General features: G+C 47.3%; 1 protein-coding gene across 1 annotated transcript in view; it reads left to right on the top strand.

The window, feature by feature from the left end:
• The window catches only part of LOC143300330 (hydrocephalus-inducing protein homolog), a 142,558-nt gene that overhangs the window by 61,689 nt on the left and 58,382 nt on the right, over positions 1-22,487 (top strand). Inside the window, exons 38-48 of the mRNA XM_076613931.1 lie at positions 335-586; positions 1,110-1,204; positions 3,566-3,706; positions 7,045-7,228; positions 8,135-8,276; positions 10,526-10,603; positions 12,913-13,038; positions 16,025-16,135; positions 18,276-18,415; positions 19,067-19,101; positions 21,941-22,090. Coding sequence (XP_076470046.1) covers positions 335-586; positions 1,110-1,204; positions 3,566-3,706; positions 7,045-7,228; positions 8,135-8,276; positions 10,526-10,603; positions 12,913-13,038; positions 16,025-16,135; positions 18,276-18,415; positions 19,067-19,101; positions 21,941-22,090 — 1,454 coding nt within the window. The remainder of the gene's footprint in view (positions 1-334; positions 587-1,109; positions 1,205-3,565; positions 3,707-7,044; positions 7,229-8,134; positions 8,277-10,525; positions 10,604-12,912; positions 13,039-16,024; positions 16,136-18,275; positions 18,416-19,066; positions 19,102-21,940; positions 22,091-22,487) is intronic.

Raw genomic sequence — 22,487 nt, 5'->3', positions numbered from 1 at the left:
ATTGCAAGCGGAAGGCTCTTATACTGAAGAGGTGAATGTTGACAAAGAATACCACAATTCTGACGACGGAAGCTAAAGGTTGGGTCATTGAGACACCCACTGGACATCCCAGGGGTCTGTGTAGAGGAGAAAAGAGGACTGGCCGTACTGAGTGAGTTAACATTTTATGTCTTTTTATGTTGAACGACTGTGATTTCCATGTATTGTTTGTGTTTTACACCACAAATGAATTTCTCTTAAAGAGATAATTAAAGTATCCTGTATTTGTATCTGTATCCTTTGTTAACAAAGACTTTGTCTTGTCTTGTCTTGTCTTGCTGTACTCCCAACCCAGGAAAAAGCATGACGGCCGTCACCCTGGCCCAGCACTACAACGCGGCGGTGGTGACGCTGGACGGGGTGGTGATGGAGGCCCTGAGGTCCGGCACGTCTGGCGCCGCTCACAGGGCACGCCTGCTGTGTGGGGAGGCCGCCCATCAATACAACGAGGAGCTCAAGCTGTGGGAGGAGCAGCAGGCAGAGAGAGAGGCGCAGTCCAAGGAACCCAGCATGGAAACGACCAGTGCAGGCTCGCATCACACAGCGCGTAATGACACGGGGGGGGAGGGGGAGGTGAAAGGGGGGTTGGAAGGGGGTGTTGGGGTTTGGGGGGGGGGGGGGACCCAGCCATTCCTATTTAATCGTTTAGCTATTGTGCCCATCACTCTGGTAGTGTAGGTAGTTTTCCTCCTCCTGTCGGCTCCCCACAGTCCACAGATTGTTTTCCCTGTTGTCCATATCACCTGGGGTAGGTGTCCATGTTACACCTGAAAGCAGTGAAGAAAAAACACAAGTATGCATCTCAAATATACATGCACACGCACACGCATGTGCGCACACACACACACACACACACACACAGAGTTCAGTTCAGTTCGGTTGCTCAAGGAGGTGTCACTTTGTTCGGGCAAATCCATAAACACTACACCACATCTGCAAAGCAGATGCTTGAAACACACACACACACGCACATATATGCACATATACATGCACACATACACAAACACACACAAAAATACACACATTCTCCTGACTGTTATTTACTGACATGTCTGGCTGTGCTGACACAGAATCCAAGTCTCAGCGCACTGGCTCCAAGACCAAAGATAAAGGGCGAGGCAGCAAGTCCACTGCAGCGTCTGCCATGGACATAACCAGCAGTCTGGTCAGTCACCTGTGTTGTACTCATACTGCTGCTGCTGCTGCTGCTGCTGCTGTGTACACAGCTGCTTTCAAGTTTCTTTTCCTGCCCCATCATCTGCACCACTTCAGTGGCATTGCTCCCGCGCCGTTCATTCCAAATTCCCACATACACGACCACACCCAGGTTCATCCCAGAGCCAGCAGTCCACAGGGAGCTGTCAGTGTTACATCACCAGAAGGCGACGCACCAAAGAAGACTCTGCGCTGTAGATGCCATTGTTCTTTTGGATACAGGGCACTTTGGATAAAATAACACACCCATGGGTTAAACGAAAAACAAACTTTTTTTTCATCCATACTTATGGTGTTTTGGACGTAGTGCACACAAAATTGGTAAAAAGATTGACTACAATCTGTTGTGGAGTAAAAAAAAAAAAAAAATCAAAATAGGCTGGTATTACACCACCAAGAAGGAAATGAGAAGTGCGAAGTGGTGAAAGGAAAGTGTAATCCTCTGTATGTAGCATGTCTGCAAGAGCTGCCAGCGACGGAAAAACTTCTCTCTGCAAGTTTGATGCTGAACTTCCAGATATTTCTTTGTTCCTGTTGTTACCATACGTGCCATCTTGCCCTGGGCGTTAACTGAGGAGAAACTTTGCAGCTGGCATGGACTGGTCAAACAATGATGAACCAAGAAATAAGTGTAGCCTTTTTTTTTTGTTGGCTTTGTCACTGCTCATCATTTACTGAGATCACTAAAAAGTTATTTGTAAGTGGTTTAAACGGAGGTACCCCTGGATCCTCTGTGTGTGTGTGACAGGTCCCTGTGTGATGCTGTGTCTGGCAGATCCCTGTGTGATGCTGTGTCTGACAGGTCCCTGTGTGATGCTGTACAAGCTGTGTCTGACAGGTCCCTGTGTGATGCTGTGTGTGACAGGTCCCTGTGTGATGCTGTGTCTGACAGGTCCCTGTGTGATGCTGTACAAGCTGTGTCTGACAGGTCCCTGTGTGATGCTGTACAAGCTGTGTCTGACAGGTCCCTGTGTGATGCTGTGTCTGACAGGTCCCTGTGTGATGCTGTGTCTGACAGGTCCCTGTGTGATGCTGTACAAGCTGTGTCTGACAGGTCCCTGTGTGATGCTGTATGACAGGTCCCTGTGTGATGCTGTGTCTGACAGGTCCCTGTGTGATGCTGTACAAGCTGTGTCTGACAGGTCCCTGTGTGATGCTGTATGACAGGTCCCTGTGTGATGCTGTGTCTGACATGTCCCTGTGTGATGCTGTGTCTGACAGGTCCCTGTGTGATGCTGTACAAGCTGTGTCTGACAGGTCCCTGTGTGATGCTGTACAAGCTGTGTCTGACAGGTCCCCGTGTGTTGCTGTACAAGCTGTGTCTGACAGGTCCCTGTGTGATGCTGTACAAGCTGTGTCTGACAGGTCCCTGTGTGTTGCTGTACAAGCTGTGTCTGACAGGTCCCTGTGTGATGCTGTACAAGCTGTGTCTGACAGGTCCCTGTGTGATGCTGTACAAGCTGTGTCTGACAGGTCCCTGTGTGATGCTGTACAAGCTGTGTCTGACAGGTCCCTGTGTGATGCTGTACAAGCTGTGTCTGACAGGTCCCCGTGTGTTGCTGTACAAGCTGTGTCTGACAGGTCCCTGTGTGATGCTGTACAAGCTGTGTCTGACAGGTCCCTGTGTGTTGCTGTACAAGCTGTGTCTGACAGGTCCCTGTGTGATGCTGTACAAGCTGTGTCTGACAGGTCCCTGTGTGATGCTGTACAAGCTGTGTCTGACAGGTCCCTGTGTGATGCTGTACAAGCTGTGTCTGACAGGTCCCTGTGTGATGCTGTACAACCTGTGTCTGACAGGTCCCTGTGTGATGCTGTACAAGTTGTGTCTGACAGGTCCCTGTGTGATGCTGTACAAGCTGTGTCTGAGAGATCACTGTGTGATGCTGTGTCTGACAGGTCCCTGTGTGATGCTATACAAGCTGTCTGACAGGTCCCTGTGTGATGCTGTACAAGTTGTGTCTGACAGGTCCCTGTGTGATGCTGTACAAGCTGTGTCTGACAGGTCCCTGTGTGATGCTGTACAAGCTGTGTCTGACAGGTCCCTGTGTGATGCTGTGTCTGACAGGTCCCTGTGTGATGCTATACAAGCTGTCTGACAGGTCCCTGTAATGTTGTGTCTGACAGGTCCCTGTAATGCTGTGTCTGACAGGTCCCTGTGTGATGCTGTACAAGCTGTGTCTGACAGGTCCCTGTGTGATGCTGTGTCTGACAGGTCCCTGTGTGATGCTGTACAAGCTGTGTCTGACAGGTCCCTGTGTGATGCTGTACAAGCTGTGTCTGACAGGTCCCTGTGTGATGCTGTGTCTGACAGCTCCCAGTCAGTTCTGCAGGCAACAACCGCCCTGTGTCCCGGATGCTCAGCATCAGCACATTGGATGAGAGGGAAGAAGGGCTGGCTGCCTGCTCTCTGCCGGAGGACGTGTTGACCCACATTCTGGTGGAGCGACTGCAGGTAAGGCATACATACCATGGAGTGACTGACTGCAGGTAAGGCAAAGATACCATGGAGTAATGACAGGTAAGACATACATACCATGGGGTGATGATAGGTAAGACATACATACCATGGAGTGATGACAGGTAAGACATACATACCATAGAGTGATGACAGGTAAGACATACATACCATGGAGTGATGACAGGTAAGGCATACATACCATGGAGTGATGACAGGTAAGACATACGTACCATGGGGTGATGATAGGTAAGACATACATACCATGGAGTGATGACAGGTAAGGCATACATACCATGGAGTGATGACAGGTAAGGCATACATACCATGGAGTGATGACAGGTAAGGCATACATACCATGGAGTGATGACAGGTAAGACATACATACCATGGAGTGATGATAGGTAAGACATACATACCATGGAGTGATGACAGGTAAGACATACATACCATGGAGTGATGATAGGTAAGACATACATACCATGGAGTGATGACAGGTAAGACATGCATACCATGGGGTGACTGACTGCAGGTAAGACATACATACACGCCACCACATTCACCCGATAGTGTGAGCAGAAAAAAGATCATAGTGGATGGTGTAAAGTATACGAGACTGATGTGTTTATTAGAAAAGTCAACATTCTGGGAAAGTTTCAGTTTCAGTAGCTCAAGGAGGCATCACCGCGTTCGGACAAATCCATATACGCTACACCACATTTGCCAAGCAGATGCCTGACCAGCAGCGTAACCCAACGCGCTCTGGGAAAGAAAGTCTGCTACAGTTCTACTACTTTGGTGTAGATACATAGAGGACTGCTGTGCTAACACTGAACATGTACTGTGTCATTTGGACGAGAAATACAAAGGGCACTTCAGTCACCAAGAGACACATGCATAGGAAACAAATTTCTTTGTAGATCAGACAATGTTTTTTGTTGTTGTTGTTGTTGTTGTTTTAATCAACTCTGAAACCATGCATTCTCATATCGACATTACTTGAAATTACACACTTTGAATAAGATGTTAAAAGAAAGATATACATCAGCAGATTCACTCCAAACTGGTGGCATGCACTTTATTGTCGTCCACAGAAAGCTGAATGAAGTAGGGCTGTTTAAAACCGTTGGTAATTGAAGTGGTCATAACACACAGTACAGCAGGCCCAACTGGCCACAGAAATGCTCCAGTTTTAACTGAAGCTGGGGACGGGCGCAATAGCCGAATGGTTAAAGCGTTGGACTGTCAATCTGAGGGTCCCGGGTCCGAATCATGGTGACGGCGCCTGGTGGGTAAAGGGTGGAGATTTTTACGATCTCCCAGGTCAACATATGTGCAGACCTGCTAGTGCCTGAACCCCCTTCGTGTGTATATGCAAGCAGAAGATCAAATACGCACGTTAAAGATCCTGTAATCCATGTCAGCGTTCGGTGGGTTATGGAAACAAGAACATACCCAGCATGCACACCCCCGAAAACGGAGTATGGCTGCCTACATGGCGGGGTAAAAACGGTCATACACGTAAAAGCCCACTCGTGTGCATACGAGTGAACGCAGAAGAAGAAGAAGAACTGAAGCTGGGGCATTTCGATGCCATGTCCTAACAGAAATCTCCAGCTTGGTTTGCTTTAAACAGCCTGAAGTTATTTTCATTGCTTGAATGTAAGTTCATTAATTGCTAAGTGAAGGCTGCTTTCTGGTAGCATTGGTCATTGCTAAGATATATATTCATTCGCATCATCACCCATCATATTCTGTGCAAACTGGTTTCAGTTTGAGTGTCCTGTCAGTTGCTGAGTACACCAGGAATAGATGAGCAGCATTTGATTCAACACTGAGAGAACTTGGAAAGTGGAACATACCCCTGCCCAACCCTTTTCTATCCTGAAAAGAACTTGTTTGTTATATTATATTGTCTTACTCTTTTTTGTATTTCTCTGTGTGAAATTCGGGCTGCTCTCCCCAGGGAGAGCACGTCACTACACTGACAGCGCCACCAATCTTTTTTGGAATTTTTCCTGCCTGCAGTTTTTGTTGCTGTGGGTTCTTTTACGTGCACTAAGTGCATGCTGCACATGGGACCTTGGTTTATTGTCTTATCCAAATGACTAGCGTCCAGACCACCACTCAAGGTCTAGTGGAGGGAGAGAAAATACTGGCGACTGTGCCGTGATTCGAGCTAGTGCACTTAAATTCTCTCACTTTTCTAGGCAGAGGGGTTACCTGTAGGCCATCACTCCACTATGGTGGTGTGTGTCCATCGAGATCGATGATGACCATCGTTGTCATCCAGCTGGTGGATCGGGGGAGGGTGGTGGTGGGGGATGCTCATGAATCTATCTGTGAATGCGCAGATGGCTGAATAGTCCAATCTGCTCACGAAATGTTCGCTGACAGTTGGGGCAGACAATGACAGGCATATCATTGTCAGGGAGCTTGTTTGCCCGTGACTTTCTGGCCTGCCTCTTCTGAACAGCTGCAGCAGTCCTGTTGGCCTCGCACAACTTGGCACCTTTGTGCACAGCAGCGCGCCATTTTTCACGGTCCACTGCGTTATCTCTGTCCAGGAGAGTCCTTATGTTCCAAGCACCAGTGGTGAGAAGAATGATCCTGGTTGTTTTCTTTTCTTTCTCTTTGTTTCGACGACTGATGTAGGGTCCCCGCCAGCCGCGGTATGCTGGTAGGGTGATATGGAGCAGGCAATGTTTAGGGCACCTTTTCTAGCCCCTTCCTCATGCCATAGAGGTGAGCAGTGTATTCCTAAAGAGGGCTGCTCAGACGGCTGCCGAGCTCCATTGCTGCTCCTGTCGATGAAGAACGACCTTATGGCCTGAGCCGCCTGTATGCAGGTCTGCGGCTGCAACTGCCAGTGTACCCACACCTGTCGTTTCGTCGCTCGCCTGTCGCCACAGGACTTGGGGGGTGATGAAAGGATGAAGGATGAAAGGTCATTAAGGATGACTGATGACTTGCGCGATGAGTTTGTTTAAAGTGAAGAGGAGTTGCGCAACGTCGACCTCACTCTCTCGTCCGGGTCCACCAATTTCCAGTGGCAAGACTAAGTCGAGACGACTGGAGGATGAGCACGGATGCAGTGGATGACCAAGATATCCTTTCGGTGTCTCATCTTGCTCTCTGCACTCCACAGTGCGTTGCTGTAACCACCTTCCTCTCCGTTGAACCGATAGGTTTCTTCCGCAGATTCTGCCGGATCCAGACTTCACATGCATGGGTAGACACACCCCGGGGGCCAACTGCGTGTGACTCCACTATATTGTCAATAAGAAATGGTGTGTATGGACAATGACACCCATCAGATGATGTCTGTGTTTCAGCGGGAGGACTGTCGCTTTGGGGTGGTGTTTGATGGCCTGGAGAGCCTCTTTGTCGCCAGTCTGTTTACTGCCGCCAACATCATCTTCAAGGCGCTCAACAACCGCCGCTACATCTTCTTCTGCTCCCTCAAACTGGACTACACCACTTATCTGGAGCTGGAGAAAGGACTGGATGAAGCAAGAGGTCAGAAAATGTGCTTTGTACTCTCTTTAAAGACCAAAATGTAGGTTGGTTTGTTCTCGATTATTATTATTGTAATACAGGGCACACCTGTTTAAATGAAATCTGATAGCTACACCTTTTCAGTTAATGGCGGCTTATCTGTGTGCAAAATACAAATACGGGCCATTCAAGACCAATCCACAAGCATTGTAGAGGGTGAGGGGAAGGTGGCAGAATGATTAAGACGCTCATTTGCCAGTGAAGAGTCCGTGAGGGTGTGGGTTTGAATCCAGCTCTCACCCTCTCTCCCGTGTTTGACTGGAAAATCAAACTCAGCATCTAGTCATTTGGATGAGACGACAAACTGAGTTCCTGTGTGCAGCACACACTTGGCGCACTGTAGAAGAACTTAATGGCAACAACAGTGTTGTCCTGTGGCAAAACTCAGTGAAAGAAATCCACTCTGATAGGTACACAAATATATATATGCATGCACTCACGGCCTGACTAAGTGCGTTGGGTCATGCTGCTGGTCAGGCATCTGCCTATTCAACTTTGACTGAGTCACCAACCCAGTGTTTAATATTATTGACTTTGTTGTGTGTGAGTGTGTGTTTTTTTTCATTGACTTTATAACTTGTCGTTTCTTTCTTTTGGTTCATGGGCCTAACATGTGCGATTGTGAGAATTTTGACATTTGAATTATCACATTTTTTTTGTTCTTGGTGTATGTTCTCCCTGTCGGATGTATATGTTTTGTCTGTGACCCAATTAGAAGAAAAAATGTTAAATTGGTGGTGGGACCTTATGCACTGTATTGCCGTTTAGGCCAGAAATTATGGTACTCTGCACATGTCAAATTTTTGACATTAAAAAAAAAAAAGTAGAAATGTGTTGCTGTCTGTGAGTTTGTGGTGGGCGTTGCAGAGAGGTTTCTGCGGGAGAAAGAGGACGAGGAACGGAAGAGGATTACGGAGATGGATGAGGACGAGTACGAAGCCCTCACTCAGCAAGAGAAGAACCATGTGGACAAGACACGCCTTTACCTCAAGAGAAAGCACATGAAAAGGTCCCTTCACCTCTCTTTCTTTCTCTCTCTCTCTCCATCCTCAAGAGACAGTGCATGAAAAGGTCCCTTCACCTCTCTCTCTCTCTCTCTCTCTCCATCCTCAAGAGACAGTGCATGAAAAGGTCCCTTCACCTCTCTCTCTCTCTCTCTCTCTCTCTCTCTCTCTCTCCATCCTCAGGAGACAGTGCATGAAAAGGTCCCTTCACCTCTCTCTCTCTCTCTCTCTCTCTCCATCCTCAGGAGACAGTGCATGAAAAGGTCCCTTCACCTCTCTCTCTCTCTCTCTCTCTCTCTCTCTCTCTCTCTCTCTCTCTCTCTCTCTCTCCATCCTCAAGAGATAGTGCATGAAAAGGTCCCTTCACCTCTCTTTCTTTGTCTCTCTCTCTCTCTTTCTCTCTGTCTCTCTGTCTCTCTTTATCTCTGTCTCTTTCTCTCTCTTTCTCTCTCTCCATCTCTCTATCTCTATCTCTATCTCCATCCTCAAGAGACAGTGCATGAAAAGGTCCCTTCACCTCTCTCTCTCTCTCTGTCTCTCTCTCTCTCTTTGTCTCTCTCTTTCTCTTTCTCTCTCTCTTTCTCTCTGTCTCTCTCTCTCTCTCTCCATCCTCAAGAGACAGTGCATGAAAAGGTCCCTTCACCTCTCTCTCTCTCTCTTTCTGTCTCTCTGTCTCTGTCTCTCTCTCTCTCTCCATCCTCAAAAGACAGTGCATGAAAAGGTCCCTTCACCTCTCTTTCTCTCTCTCTCTCTCTCTCTCTCTCTCTCCATCCTCAAGAGACAGTGGACAAAAAGGTCCCTTCACCTCTCTCTCTCTCTCTCTCTCTCTCTCTCTCTCTCTCTCTCTCTCTCTCTCTCTCTCTCTCTCTCTCTCTCTCTCCATCCTCAAGAGACAGTGCACAAAAAGGTCCCTTCACCTCTCTCTCTCTCTCTCTCTCTCTCTCTCTCTCCATCCTCAAGAGACAGTGCACAAAAAGGTCCCTTCACCTCTCTCTCTCTCTCTCTCTCTCTCTCTCTCTCTCTCTCTCTCTCTCTCTCCCTCCATCCTCAAGAGACAGTGCACAAAAAGGTCCCTTCACCTCTCTCTCTCTCTCTCTCTCTCTCCATCCTCAACAGACAGTGCACAAAAAGGTCCCTTCACCTCTTTGTCTCTCTCTCTCTCTCTCTCTCCATCCTCAACAGACAGTGCACAAAAAGGTCCCTTCACCTCTTTGTCTCTCTCTCTCTCTCTCTCTCTCTCTCTCCATCCTCAACAGACAGTGCACAAAAAGGTCCCTTCACCTCTTTGTCTCTCTCTCTCTCTCTCTCTCTCTCTCTCCATCCTCAACAGACAGTGCACAAAAAGGTCCCTTCACCTCTTTGTCTCTCTCTCTCTCTCTCTCCATCCTCAACAGACAGTGCACAAAAAGGTCCCTTCACCTCTTTGTCTCTCTCTCTCTCTCTCTCTCCATCCTCAACAGACAGTGCACAAAAAGGTCCCTTCACCTCTTTGTCTCTCTCTCTCTCTCTCTCTCCATCCTCAACAGACAGTGCACAAAAAGGTCCCTTCACCTCTTTGTCTCTCTCTCTCTCTCCATCCTCAAGAGACAGTGCACAAAAAGGTCCCTTCACCTCTCTTTCTTTGTCTCTCTGGGTCTGGAAAAAAATGTATATGTGCTACATTTTTTGTTTGGGTTTTTTTTGGTTTTTTTTGTTGTTGATTATCTCTTTACCAATTACTCATGTACAATGCAGACTATTCTGTTTGGCTGAGTGAAACACGTGTATGTTTATTTGCAGATGGGACTTCCCCATTGTATCCCCCTCTCCTATTTTGTGCATGGACCGTTGGCCTTCAGAATGAAACTTGTGTCAATGTCTGTCTCTCCGTCTTGTGAATTGTGTATTTCCTCCTCTCTCTTCTGCTCTTCTGTTTCTGTACATCTATACTACCCCTGCTTCTTGTTCAACCGCCCCCTCCCTGCCTCCTCAGTTTCTGAAGTGAACAAGTGAATGTGCTTCCATGACAGAAAATGCATGCTTGCATAGCTAGCGGTGTGTTGTTTGTATGTGTGTGGTGTTCCGTTCAGAGTGGTCAGATGTGTACTGTGCCTGTTTTTGCTGGTCTCCATAGTTCCTCCTCCACTTTCAGGGGCATGGGAGAGGGGAAAGTTGTCCGTGTCTTTGTCTCTGTCCCCAGCCCCGTCTGCCGTAACTGTGTCAGTGTCTGTGTGTTTATGTGTGTGTGTGTGTGTGTGTGTGTGTGTGTTATCAGGGAGCAGGAGGAGAAAGAGAGGAAAGAACGAGAAAGAGAAGAGGAGGAGCGCCGCAAGGAAGAGGAGCAGCAGCTGCAGTGAGTGGGGGTGGGAGGGTGCAGGGGGCAGGGGGGGGGGGGGAGGGGTTGCGGCAGTTGGAACAGTAGGAGCATGTTCTGGATGAACAGATCAAAGTCCTTTTTGACTCACTTGCGTTGGGTTGTCTGCGTGTGTGTTTGTGTATGTCTTGTGTGTCCATGGTAAACTTTAACATTGTCATTTTTTCTTGGAAAAAAAAACACACACTGTGTCTGCCAATACAAAATTTGGATTAAACATAATGGAAAAAAAATCTTCACAGTCATACCAATAATAGGTTGTAGGTCTTCCGGGTTGAGCTGTATTTCCGGATCATGAATGGTTTCTTTCATTGAGGATCGGGATGCAGAAAATCACAATTGATGTTTGAGTTTGAAGACCGTATGACCTCGTTTTTCTTGTTTGCAATTAAAAGAAAAGAAATATAAATTCTGGACTTAACAGATACAGTGACACTAACTACAACATTGACATGTTTACAGCGTATGAATATTTTTAAGTGGATACTGAATTAAGTTGAAGGAACATAAAAGAGAAATTGAATGGACCGGTTTATAGTTTGCTGTAAGCCTGTTGAACAAGGATCTCCGCATATCTGGAGAAAACAGCTTCATGTTGTGGTGTGCCTCATGCTCAGACGATGGCAACTTCTCCTTTGCCGCAGACTTTAAAGAATTTCTTAAATAATCTAAATACACCAAAATAACATGATTTAAATGGTGTTATCACCTCAAATACCATAATCAATTTATCACGCTAAAAAATATAAGTTTAAATATGTTGTAACTCCAGTGGTTGGCGCACTTTAGCACTATGAGTAAGTCTACTTACTTTCAACCCGAATAAGCTGGTTCAAACCTGCTAATACACCCCTTTTTTTTCCCCCCTTAAGCTTTTTGATATTAAATACAGATCACAATTTAACCATCTAGATTTGTTTGTTTTATTACTGGATAAATTGTATATCACAAGTGAGTCATGAAGGCCTTGCCTCTCTTGTTTTGTATACCCCTTTTTTTTTCAAATTTAACGTCAAAACAGGAACAACATGTCATTAAGATGAGTTGCGTGGCTTACAGTACAGAAGGAAATAAGTATATATGTGTCCTGGTAATGCCACAGTTGTGCCGGTGTGGGTGACTGCCGTCAGGTTCCCATGGCAATGTACATTGTGGGGTCTCGTTCTTGTCTTCTACTGAAACAGTTGTTTTTACATGTGCATATGAAAAGCTTTCCCTGGAGCAGTATTAAATCCAGTATGTCATCTTGTTTCTGGTTTTTCTTCGAACAGCTGAATAGAACTGCTTCAGCATTTCTTCTTCCTCTTGTTCTTTGTTCGTGGGCTGCAACTCCCATGTTCACTCGTCTGCACGAGTGGGCTTTTATGTGTATGACCATTTTTACTCCACCATGTAGACAGCTATATTCTGTTTTCAGGGGTGTGCATGCTGGGTGTGTTCTGGTTTCCATAACCCACCAAACGCTGACATGGATTACAGGATCTTTAGCATGCATATTTGATCTTCTGCTCGCGTATACACATGAAGGAGGTTCAGGCACAAGCTAGTCTGCGCATATGTTGACCTGGGAGATCGGGAAAATCTCCCTCCTTTACCCACCAGGTGCTGTTTTCGAGATTCAAACCCAGGACCCTCAGATTGATGCTTTGACCACTCGGCTATTGCCCCTGTTGGCTTCAGCATTGAAAAAATAACCAGTCACTGTGGTGACATTTCACTTTAGAAACATTTTGTAAGTGAGTAGTGGAAGCAAGATAAGGTAAAACTGGCACTCCCATAAGTGGTCTTCTCCTGCTGCTGCTTTCATTGGGTTGCAACTCCTGTGTTCACCTGTTTGGATGAGTATCACTGTTTTTACCCTGCCTTGTAGGTACCTGCTGTTTGTTTTCAGAGGTGTGCTTTTTGGGGGTTTTGCTTTTCTCCATGTAAGTACACACAAAGAGTATTCAGGCATTGAAATGTCTGCGCATGTATTGACCTTGAAGATTTGAAAAATCTCAGTCTATTACCCTCCAGGTGCTGTGACCAGGAGTTGAACCGAGACACTTAGATCAAAAGTCCAGCGCTCTGACCACGTGGCTATTGCAACTGTTGTCCCACGTAGTGACTGACTGAATCTCCCCAGTAATAGAAGCTGCATGTCGTTATTGAAACATCTTTGATTTCGGTTGCTGTCCCCTCGTCTTTGCACGTCTCTGCCGCTGTCCTTTTCTGACCTCCCTGTGATTCCCGTGCCTCCCCATGGTGTGACCCTGTCTGTGTTGTGCTGCCCTGTGCTGTTTTGCCAGTGCCAAGAGCAAAAAGTCCAAGAAGAAAGGGGAGGGCGGCAAAGAGAAGCGGGGAAACGATTCCTCAGACAGGATACATGCTGGCAGGCATTCCGACGGCAGCATGCATCATGGGGAGCCTGAAAAGTGAGTGATGTATCCAGTTTGCTGCTGAGTTTCTTTACACGGTAAAAAAACACCACCACCACCACCACCAACAACAAAACCCCAACAAACATCTCATTCAGCTTATCTAAGTTTTGAAGAAGAGACGGTTGGATGGGTGTCCTGTGTGTGGTTTACAGGAAGAAGAGAGGGTTGGATGGGTGTCCTGTGTGTGGTTTACAGGAAGAAGAGAGGGTTGGATGGGTGTCCTGTGTGTGGTTTACAGGAAGAAGAGGGGGTTGGATGGGTGTCCTGTGTGTGGTTTACAGGAAGAAGAGAGGGTTGGATGGGTGTCCTGTGTGTGGTTTACAGGAAGAAGAGAGGGTTGGATGGGTGTCCTGTGTGTGGTTTACAGGAAGAAGAGAGGGTTGGATGGGTGTCCTGTGTGTGGTTTACAGGAAGAAGAGAGGGTTGGATGGGTGTCCCGTGTGTGGTTTACAGGAAGAAGAGAGGGTTGGATGGGTGTCCTGTGTGTGGTTTACAGGAAGAAGAGGGGGTTGGATGGGTGTCCTGTGTGGTTTACAGGAAGAAGAGGGGGTTGGATGGGTGTCCTGTGTGTGGTTTACAGGAAGAAGAGGGGGTTGGATGGGTGTCCTGTGTGGTTTACAGGAAGAAGAGAGGGTTGGATGGGTGTCCTGTGTGTGGTTTACAGGAAGAAGAGAGGGTTGGATGGGTGTCCTGTGTGTGGTTTACAGGAAGAAGAGGGGGTTGGATGGGTGTCCTGTGTGTGGTTTACAGGAAGAAGAGGGGGTTGGATGGGTGTCCTGTGTGTGGTTTACAGGAAGAAGAGGGGGTTGGATGGGTGTCCTGTGTGTGGTTTACAGGAAGAAGAGAGGGTTGGATGGGTGTCCTGTGTGTGGTTTACAGGAAGAAGAGAGGGTTGGATGGGTATCCTGTGTGTGGTTTACAGGAAGAAGAGGGGGTTGGATGGGTGTCCTGTGTGTGGTTTACAGGAAGAAGAGAGGGTTGGATGGGTGTCCTGTGTGTGGTTTACAGGAAGAAGAGGGAGTTGGATGGGTGTCCTGTGTGTGGTTTACAGGAAGAAGAGGGGGTTGGATGGGTGTCCTGTGTGGTTTACAGGAAGAAGAGGGGGTTGGATGGGTGTCCTGTGTGTGGTTTACAGGAAGAAGAGGGGGTTGGATGGGTGTCCTGTGTGTGGTTTACAGGAAGAAGAGAGGGTTGGATGGGTGTCCTGTGTGTGGTTTACAGGAAGAAGAGGGGGTTGGATGGGTGTCCTGTGTGTGGTTTACAGGAAGAAGAGGGGGTTGGATGGGTGTCCTGTGTGTGGTTTACAGGAAGAAGAGAGGGTTGGATGGGTGTCCTGTGTGTGGTTTACAGGAAGAAGAGGGGGTTGGATGGGTGTCCTGTGTGTGGTTTACAGGAAGAAGACAGGGTTGGATGGGTGTCCTGTGTGTGGTTTACAGGAAGAAGAGAGGGTTGGATGGGTGTCCTGTGTGTGGTTTACAGGAAGAAGAGAGGGTTGGATGGGTGTCCTGTGTGTGGTTTACAGGAAGAAGAGAGGGTTGGATGGGTGTCCTGTGTGTGGTTTACAGGAAGAAGAGGGGGTTGGATGGGTGTCCTGTGTGTGGTTTACAGGAAGAAGAGGGGGTTGGATGGGTGTCCTGTGTGTGGTTTACAGGAAGAAGAGGGGGTTGGATGGGTGTCCTGTGTGGTTTACAGGAAGAAGAGGGTGTTGGATGGGTGTCCTGTGTGTGGTTTACAGGAAGAAGAGAGGGTTGGATGGGTGTCCTGTGTGGTTTACAGGAAGAAGAGAGGGTTGGATGGGTGTCCTGTGTGTGGTTTACAGGAAGAAGAGAGGGTTGGATGGGTGTCCTGTGTGTGGTTTACAGGAAGAAGAGGGTGTTGGATGGGTGTCCTGTGTGTGGTTTACAGGAAGAAGAGGGGGTTGGATGGGTGTCCTGTGTGTGGTTTACAGGAAGAAGAGGGGGTTGGATCAATGTCCTGTGTGTGGTTTACAGGAAGAAGAGAGGGTTGGATGGGTGTCCTGTGTGTGGTTTACAGGAAGAAGAGAGGGTTGGATGGGTGTCCTGTGTGTGGTTTACAGGAAGAAGAGAGGGTTGGATCGATGTCCTGTGTGTGGTTTACAGGAAGAAGAGAGGGTTGGATCGATGTCCTGTGTGTGGTTTACAGGAAGAAGAGAGGGTTGGATGGGTGTCCTGTGTGTGGTTTACAGGAAGAAGAGAGGGTTGGATGGGTGTCCTGTGTGTGGTTTACAGGAAGAAGAGGGGGTTGGATCAATGTCCTGTGTGTGGTTTACAGGAAGAAGAGGGGGTTGGATGGGTGTCCTGTGTGTGGTTTACAGGAAGAAGAGAGGGTTGGATGGGTGTCCTGTGTGTGGTTTACAGGAAGAAGAGGGGGTTGGATGGGTGTCCTGTGTGTGGTTTACAGGAAGAAGAGGGGGTTGGATGGGTGTCCTGTGTGTGGTTTACAGGAAGAAGAGGGGGTTGGATGGGTGTCCTGTGTGTGGTTTACAGGAAGAAGAGGGGGTTGGATGGGTGTCCTGTGTGTGGTTTACAGGAAGAAGAGAGGGTTGGATCGATGTCCTGTGTGTGGTTTACAGGAAGAAGAGGGGGTTGGATGGGTGTCCTGTGTGTGGTTTACAGGAAGAAGAGAGGGTTGGATGGGTGTCCTGTGTGTGGTTTACAGGAAGAAGAGGGGGTTGGATGGGTGTCCTGTGTGTGGTTTACAGGAAGAAGAGAGGGTTGGATGGGTGTCCTGTGTGTGGTTTACAGGAAGAAGAGGGGGTTGGATGGGTGTCCTGTGTGTGGTTTACAGGAAGAAGAGGGGGTTGGATGGGTGTCCTGTGTGTGGTTTACAGGAAGAAGAGGGGGTTGGATGGGTGTCCTGTGTGTGGTTTACAGGAAGAAGAGGGGGTTGGATGGGTGTCCTGTGTGTGGTTTACAGGAAGAAGAGAGGGTTGGATGGGTGTCCTGTGTGTGGTTTACAGGAAGAAGAGGGGGAAAGATGCGAAGAAACTAGAGACGGTGGTGTCCATGGAGATGATGGTGACTGAAGAGCTGGATCCCGTCAAGGAAGCTGGTGTGCTCCTGCAGAGAAGGTGGCCTGTGCTGTTTCGTTCTCGCATCTTTCCTTCCTCTGTTGACAGTGTGGACATCGTGGTTCATCTCTCATTAACCATTACTGGCTTGTTGTGGATTGAGATTTGACAGACGTGTATTAGTGTGTGTTTGTGTGCGCGCAGTGCTCAGCTTATATCACAGATTGACTCAAACTAACGATTGGGCCAACAGCAAAGCGAGATCTGTATGATCAGTAGTTTCTCCATTTCAGTACGAAGTCATTGGCAGCTCAGTCTCACGTGAAGAACTGTGCTTCTCAAACTAGGAGGCAAGATTGCACTGGCTTTTAGTGCTGCAGCCTTGGAGGGTTAGTTGGCCTTTTGGAACCATCCCAACGCCGACCGTCCTAAAAACCCTCTTGGCCATGAGCGCGCAGATTAATGTGAGCAAGACACTCTCCACGATAATCAACTTCTGGCCCAGATAGCAGGGACAGCAGTTAAGATAAGATAAGATAAGAATAACTTTATTATCTCCAACTGGAGAAATTTGGTCAGGTGCATTATCACAACACAGACAAGTAAACAACACGGGGACCATAACTGTAAAAGTCAAAAACAGCTTTTACGAATATTATGAAGATACAAATGTAAAAAAAAAAATCACATACACCGTTTCATACATCCATCCATCCACACACTGCAGGTAATAACTAAAGAATTAAGAAACATTATTTGAATATAATTATAAACATAGCCTGCTATACTGCACATTGATTATAATAGACAGATAAGATAAGAATAAAGATAAATTGCGGAAAACCGCAACCAGATAATCAGCACACAACCACACACCCCCACTCCCCACCCACCCCACACACGCAGATTACTGTGTTGCCTCCTCTACTGTTGTCAAGGTCAAAGTCAGACAAGACTGACCATCATACATGAACATGTTACAAGGTTGAGGGACTTGTTGAATGAAGCTACTGCTGACAAGACATTGGAGAACGGGCGTGTGTGAGTGATGCCCATGTCTGAGAACAGTGGAGAATTGGGGGGGGGGGGGGGTAATGCCCATGACAGAGAACACTGGAGAATGGAGGGTGTGTGAGTGATGCCCATGACAGAGAACACTGGAGAATGGAGGGTGTGTGAGTGATGCCCATGACAGAGAACACTGGAGAATGGAGGGTGTGTGAGTGATGCCCATGACAGAGAACACTGGAGAATGGAGGGTGTGTGAGTGAGTGATGCCCATGACAGAGAACACTGGAGAATGGAGGGTGTGTGTGTGAGTGATGCCCATGACAGAGAACACTGGAGAATGGAGGGTGAGTGAGTGATGCCCATGACCGAGAACACTGGAGAATGGAGGGTGTGTGAGTGATGCCCATGACAGAACACTGGAGAATGGAGGGTGAGTGAGTGATGCCCATGACAGAGAACACTGGAGAATGGAGGGTGTGTGAGTGATGCCCATGACAGAACACTGGAGAATGGAGGGTGTGTGAGTGATGCCCATGACAGAGAACACTGGAGAATGGAGGGTGTGTGAGTGATGCCCATGACAGAGAACACTGGAGAATGGAGGGTGTGTGAGTGATGCCCATGACAGAACACTGGAGAATGGAGGGTGAGTGAGTGATGCCCATGACCGAGAACACTGGAGAATGGAGGGTGTGTGAGTGATGCCCATGACAGAGAACACTGGAGAATGGAGGGTGTGTGAGTGAGTGATGCCCATGACAGAGAACACTGGAGAATGGAGGGTGTGTGAGTGATGCCCATGACAGAACACTGGAGAATGGAGGGTGTGTGAGTGATGCCCATGACAGAGAACACTGGAGAATGGAGGGTGTGGGAGTGATGCCCATGACAGAACACTGGAGAATGGAGGGTGTGTGAGTGATGCCCATGACCGAGAACACTGGAGAATGGAGGGTGTGGGAGTGATGCCCATGACAGAACACTGGAGAATGGAGGGTGTGTGAGTGATGCCCATGACAGAGAACACTGGAGAATGGAGGGTGTGTGAGTGATGCCCATGACAGAACACTGGAGAATGGAGGGTGTGTGAGTGATGCCCATGACAGAGAACACAGGAGAATGGTGTGGGGGGATGGGGGGTGGGGGGTGGGGTGAGTGATGCCCATGACTGGCTGTGTGTGCCCTGCAGGTTCCAGAACGTGGAGCAGGCGCAGAAGGAACTGTGCACTCTGGTGGAGCTGTGGGACCGCACCACTCTACAGCTGAGATTTCCACCCGGTTTCATAGAGCACATGGAGGACGAACCTGTCAAGAAAAGCAAGGGAAAAGGTAGGGAGGGGGAGGGGCTTACTTGTCCTCCACCGCTTTAGATGGGCCACATCCTGAGACTGTCAGATGTTGGTGTGTAAGCCCTCCATTTCTGGCAATCCCACGATTTCTCTCAAAGTGGGAGAAACCGTGGGATTGCAAGAAAGTGTGGTTGTTCCCCTCCCACGTTTTCTCTTAATTGTGAGAAATCTTGGGCTTACATGGTTTCTGTAGAAAGAAAAAAAAATAAAAAAAAAACAGGAACTACAGGCACAAGAAGCTGTTATTATCTTGACTGGAGTTTGGATTGTGTTCCTGTTCCTGTTCAGCGTCAGTGTGACTTAGGACAGAAAGGTTCTGACTGGACTGAGAGAGTAAGGTAACTTGTGAAGAGTTTTATGCATGAATATGTATGAAGGCATGAACTTGTATGAATTAAGATAAGATAGAGATACCAAGGGTTGTTTATTCAAACCAAAGCTTGGAAACATGATGTACATGTCTTGCAGCTCTCATTTGGGACTTCAGTCATGTTTTGTCCCTTATATGACAAGCTCTTGTTATTGGTGCTTACATTACAGTTATGAAACATTAGCACTGAACGTTTTCAGGTGACATATCTGGATGTTTCAATTTCAGTGATTGGAGGTTCCACTGCTTCTGTATGTGCAGGTGAAAAGGCAGAAAAAGAAAAGCAAAAACATCAGGTAAATGATTCCATAACCCAGGCACCACTTTTAGTTTCTCCGTCTCTCCGTGTTTCTTTGACTGCGCCTGCCTCTGCCTCCTCTTTCATCTGTCTCCTTGATGTCTTCTCTCACACATGGAACATTTTTCACTTCACATGTTTGTATTTGTATTTGGATTTCTTTTTATCACAACAGATTTCTCTGTGTGAAATTCGGGCTGCTCTCCCCAGGGAGAGCGCATCGCTACACTACAGCGCCACCCATTTTTTTGTATTTTTTCCTGCGTGCAGTTTTATTTGTTTTTCCTATTGCAGTGGATTTTTCTACAGAATTTTGCCAGGAGCAACCCTTTTGTTGCCGTGGGTTCTTTTACGTGCGCTAAGTCCATGCTGCACACGGGACCTCGGTTTATCGTCTCATCCGAATGACTAGCGTCCAGACCACCACTCAAGGTCTAGTGGAGGGGGAGAAAATATCAGCGGCTGAGCCGTGATTCGAACCAGCACGCTCAGATTCTCTCGCTTCCTAGGCGGACGCGTTACCTCTAGGCCATCACTCCACACGTTGAGCGGTGGACTAATAGTAAGGCGTCCGCTTTGGAAGCAAGAGAATCTGAGCTTATGGCATCGAATCCTGCACTTGCCAATTTTTCTCACCCTCCACTAGGCCTTGAGTGGTGGTCTGGATGCAAGTAAATCAGATGAGACGATAAACTGAGGTCCCATTTATGTGTGTAGCAAGCACTTTGTGCACATAAAAGAAACCACAGCAACAAGAGTTTCCTGAAAATGAAATAAAAGCATTTACTCATGCAGTGTCAGTGGAATGGAGAAACAAAAAGTTTTCCATATAAACAAAATAGTCTCAAAGTCTGTGACCTTTCATGCCCTGCTCTCATGGTGACCTCAGTTTCGATACCCCTCCACTTCCGTGCTTGGGGTGAGTCCTGTCAGTGTTGTCAGTGTCGGCAGATTCATGGGGGGGCTGTTGTTTGAGGGACGTGGTGGCGGTCTCCACTCTGGGAGAGACGCTCACTCAGTCTGGCTCCGCGACTAAGCCATTATTGTCGTTAGTAGGGGGCTTAGTAGGTGGTGTCCTAAGTACGTTAAAACAGAACAGGCACCACTGAACACCACTGAAGTGACTCAGCAGCAGTGCAGGGTCTCCTCTGGTGTGTGGCCTCCAGGCGACCTAACATCGATGGCTCCCTGTGGACTGCCGACGCTGGAACTGCGACGGACAAACCCGGGTGTGGCCGTGTATGGGGGAATCTAAATGAGCGGTGTGGGAGTAATGCCACTGAAACGGCGCAGATGATGGGGCAGCAAAAAAAAAAAAAAAAAGTTTTCCACCATTTGTTTTGTGTGATGCATTGTATTTGTTGATTAACTGATCACTTTTGTCCACCCCACCCATATTTTCATTGTCTCTGACTAGTTGTGGCTGTCTGACATTGATTTTTCTAAAAAAAAATTCCCCAGAACTTTTGATCTGTGATTAACAAAGCCGGATCTATTTGCTGTATGAGTTGCTGACAGAAGTGAAACAGTTTTGTTGTCTCTCTATTGCATAGAAAGTATGTCCACTGGCTGCAAATATTGGTTGATGTCAGCCCTTGTTTTGACATCCTCCAGGTAGACTCCAGGTTCAAAAGGGGGAGAGGGTTCTGTGATCCTGGATCTTCCGTGTTGTAACCTGCATTCCAGTAACAAGAAGCGAAAATCCTTTTTTTTTTTCTTTTTCAGCTGATAGAAATGTGCACCCAAAAATGATGCACACACTCACAAACACACACACACACACACACACTAACACACTAACACACACTAACACACACACATTCACAATTGGCATTACCATGTTGCACGCACACACTCACAAACACACAAACATACACACACACACACTCACTCACACACACATTCACCATTGGCATTACCATGTTGCACACACGCATGCATGCATGCATGCACACAACCACATGCATGCATGCACACAACCTTGTATGCAAGGGAAAAAAGCACACACACACACACACACACACACACACACACACACACACACACACACACACACACACATGCTTGCACGCACACGCACACACAGATTGTCATGTGAAAAATGCATAAATCGTGGACACACATGATTACGACCTGCGCAGTATCCATGTAGTTCATACAATTGTTCAGTTTGTCTTGAATTCTCATAGCGAAGCACTTGCTCGTCCGCAAGCAAAAACTGGGTCAGTCTGCTAGATCCAGCATGTTAGGTGTCGAAGCAGAATTATATGTTTATATGTTATTGACTGTCATATGATCAATAAAACCAATAAGACACATAAAAAATAAGCCGAAAAATTATTTCCAGTGACCAGTTTTCATCATTTGTGTGTCACAATGGTAATATCTTTAATTAACGGAGGTCGAATGATGAAATGGACGAAGGGAGATAGGGTCTTCATCTGTATCACTGTCAGACGTGGCATCCTGTAGCTCCCAGGTCTTTTCATCAGAGCTATCGAAGGCTTGGTTTTCATAGAAAGAGTCGTTTGAAGTCGTATTGCAGGAAAAATTGGCGAGCACTTGCTGGGTCAAATGTCAAAATTCAAGATGGTGTCGGAAGCGAAAGCATGTGGCGAACTTCTCCTTTGACATAGATTCAGGACAATATTTTTTAAAGATAATACTTATATTCATGATAAATGCGTGTGTTTAGGTTTATTTTAGTGAACAAATGCTTCTATTAACGAAAAGGTGTTTTTATGTATGATAACTTCCAAAATTTCTCCATCGATCACCGGTGATGGAAAACCAAGGGAAAAAACTGCACGGAGTTAAGCGAATGACTGACTGTGTAGTTGGCGTCCTCGTTCAGTGAGCTGGCAGTGGAGGGTGAAGGGGAGGAGGTGGCGTGGCGTGTGCCTCACATCCAGGTGGACTGCTCGGACCCCAGCTGTCCCCCGTGGCAGAAGATCCTGGACATGGGAGTGCTGCCTTCCAAGGAGGAGGTCAGGCTGCAAGACAGGGAAACCATGCCCTGTACAGAAACTCTACTGTCATTACTGTGCATGTGGAGAGTCTGTGTGTGTGTGTGTGTGTGATTGTGTGAATGTCTGTGTGTGTGAGATTGTGTATGTGTGTGTGTGTGAGATTGTGTGTGTATGTGAGTGTGTGTGTGGAGAGTCTGTGTGTGTGTGTGTGTGTGTGATTGTGTGAATGTGTGTGTGTGTGTGTGTGAGATTGTGTGTGTGTGTGTGTGAGATTGTGTGTGTATGTGAGTGTGTGTGTGTGAGTGTGTGCTCCTCCTCTTCAGAAAGTGAAATATAAGAATGTTGCAAGACAGTGTATAAGCATGCTTGTACACACAGTCTTACGCATGTGCATGAAAAACATCATGAGCTCAGA

Source organism: Babylonia areolata, chromosome 26 (assembly GCF_041734735.1).
Source record: "Babylonia areolata isolate BAREFJ2019XMU chromosome 26, ASM4173473v1, whole genome shotgun sequence".
Classification (NCBI taxonomy): Eukaryota; Metazoa; Mollusca; class Gastropoda; order Neogastropoda; family Buccinidae; genus Babylonia; species Babylonia areolata.
Note: the sequence above shows the minus strand (reverse complement) of the source record. Positions and strands in the feature narration are given on the sequence as shown.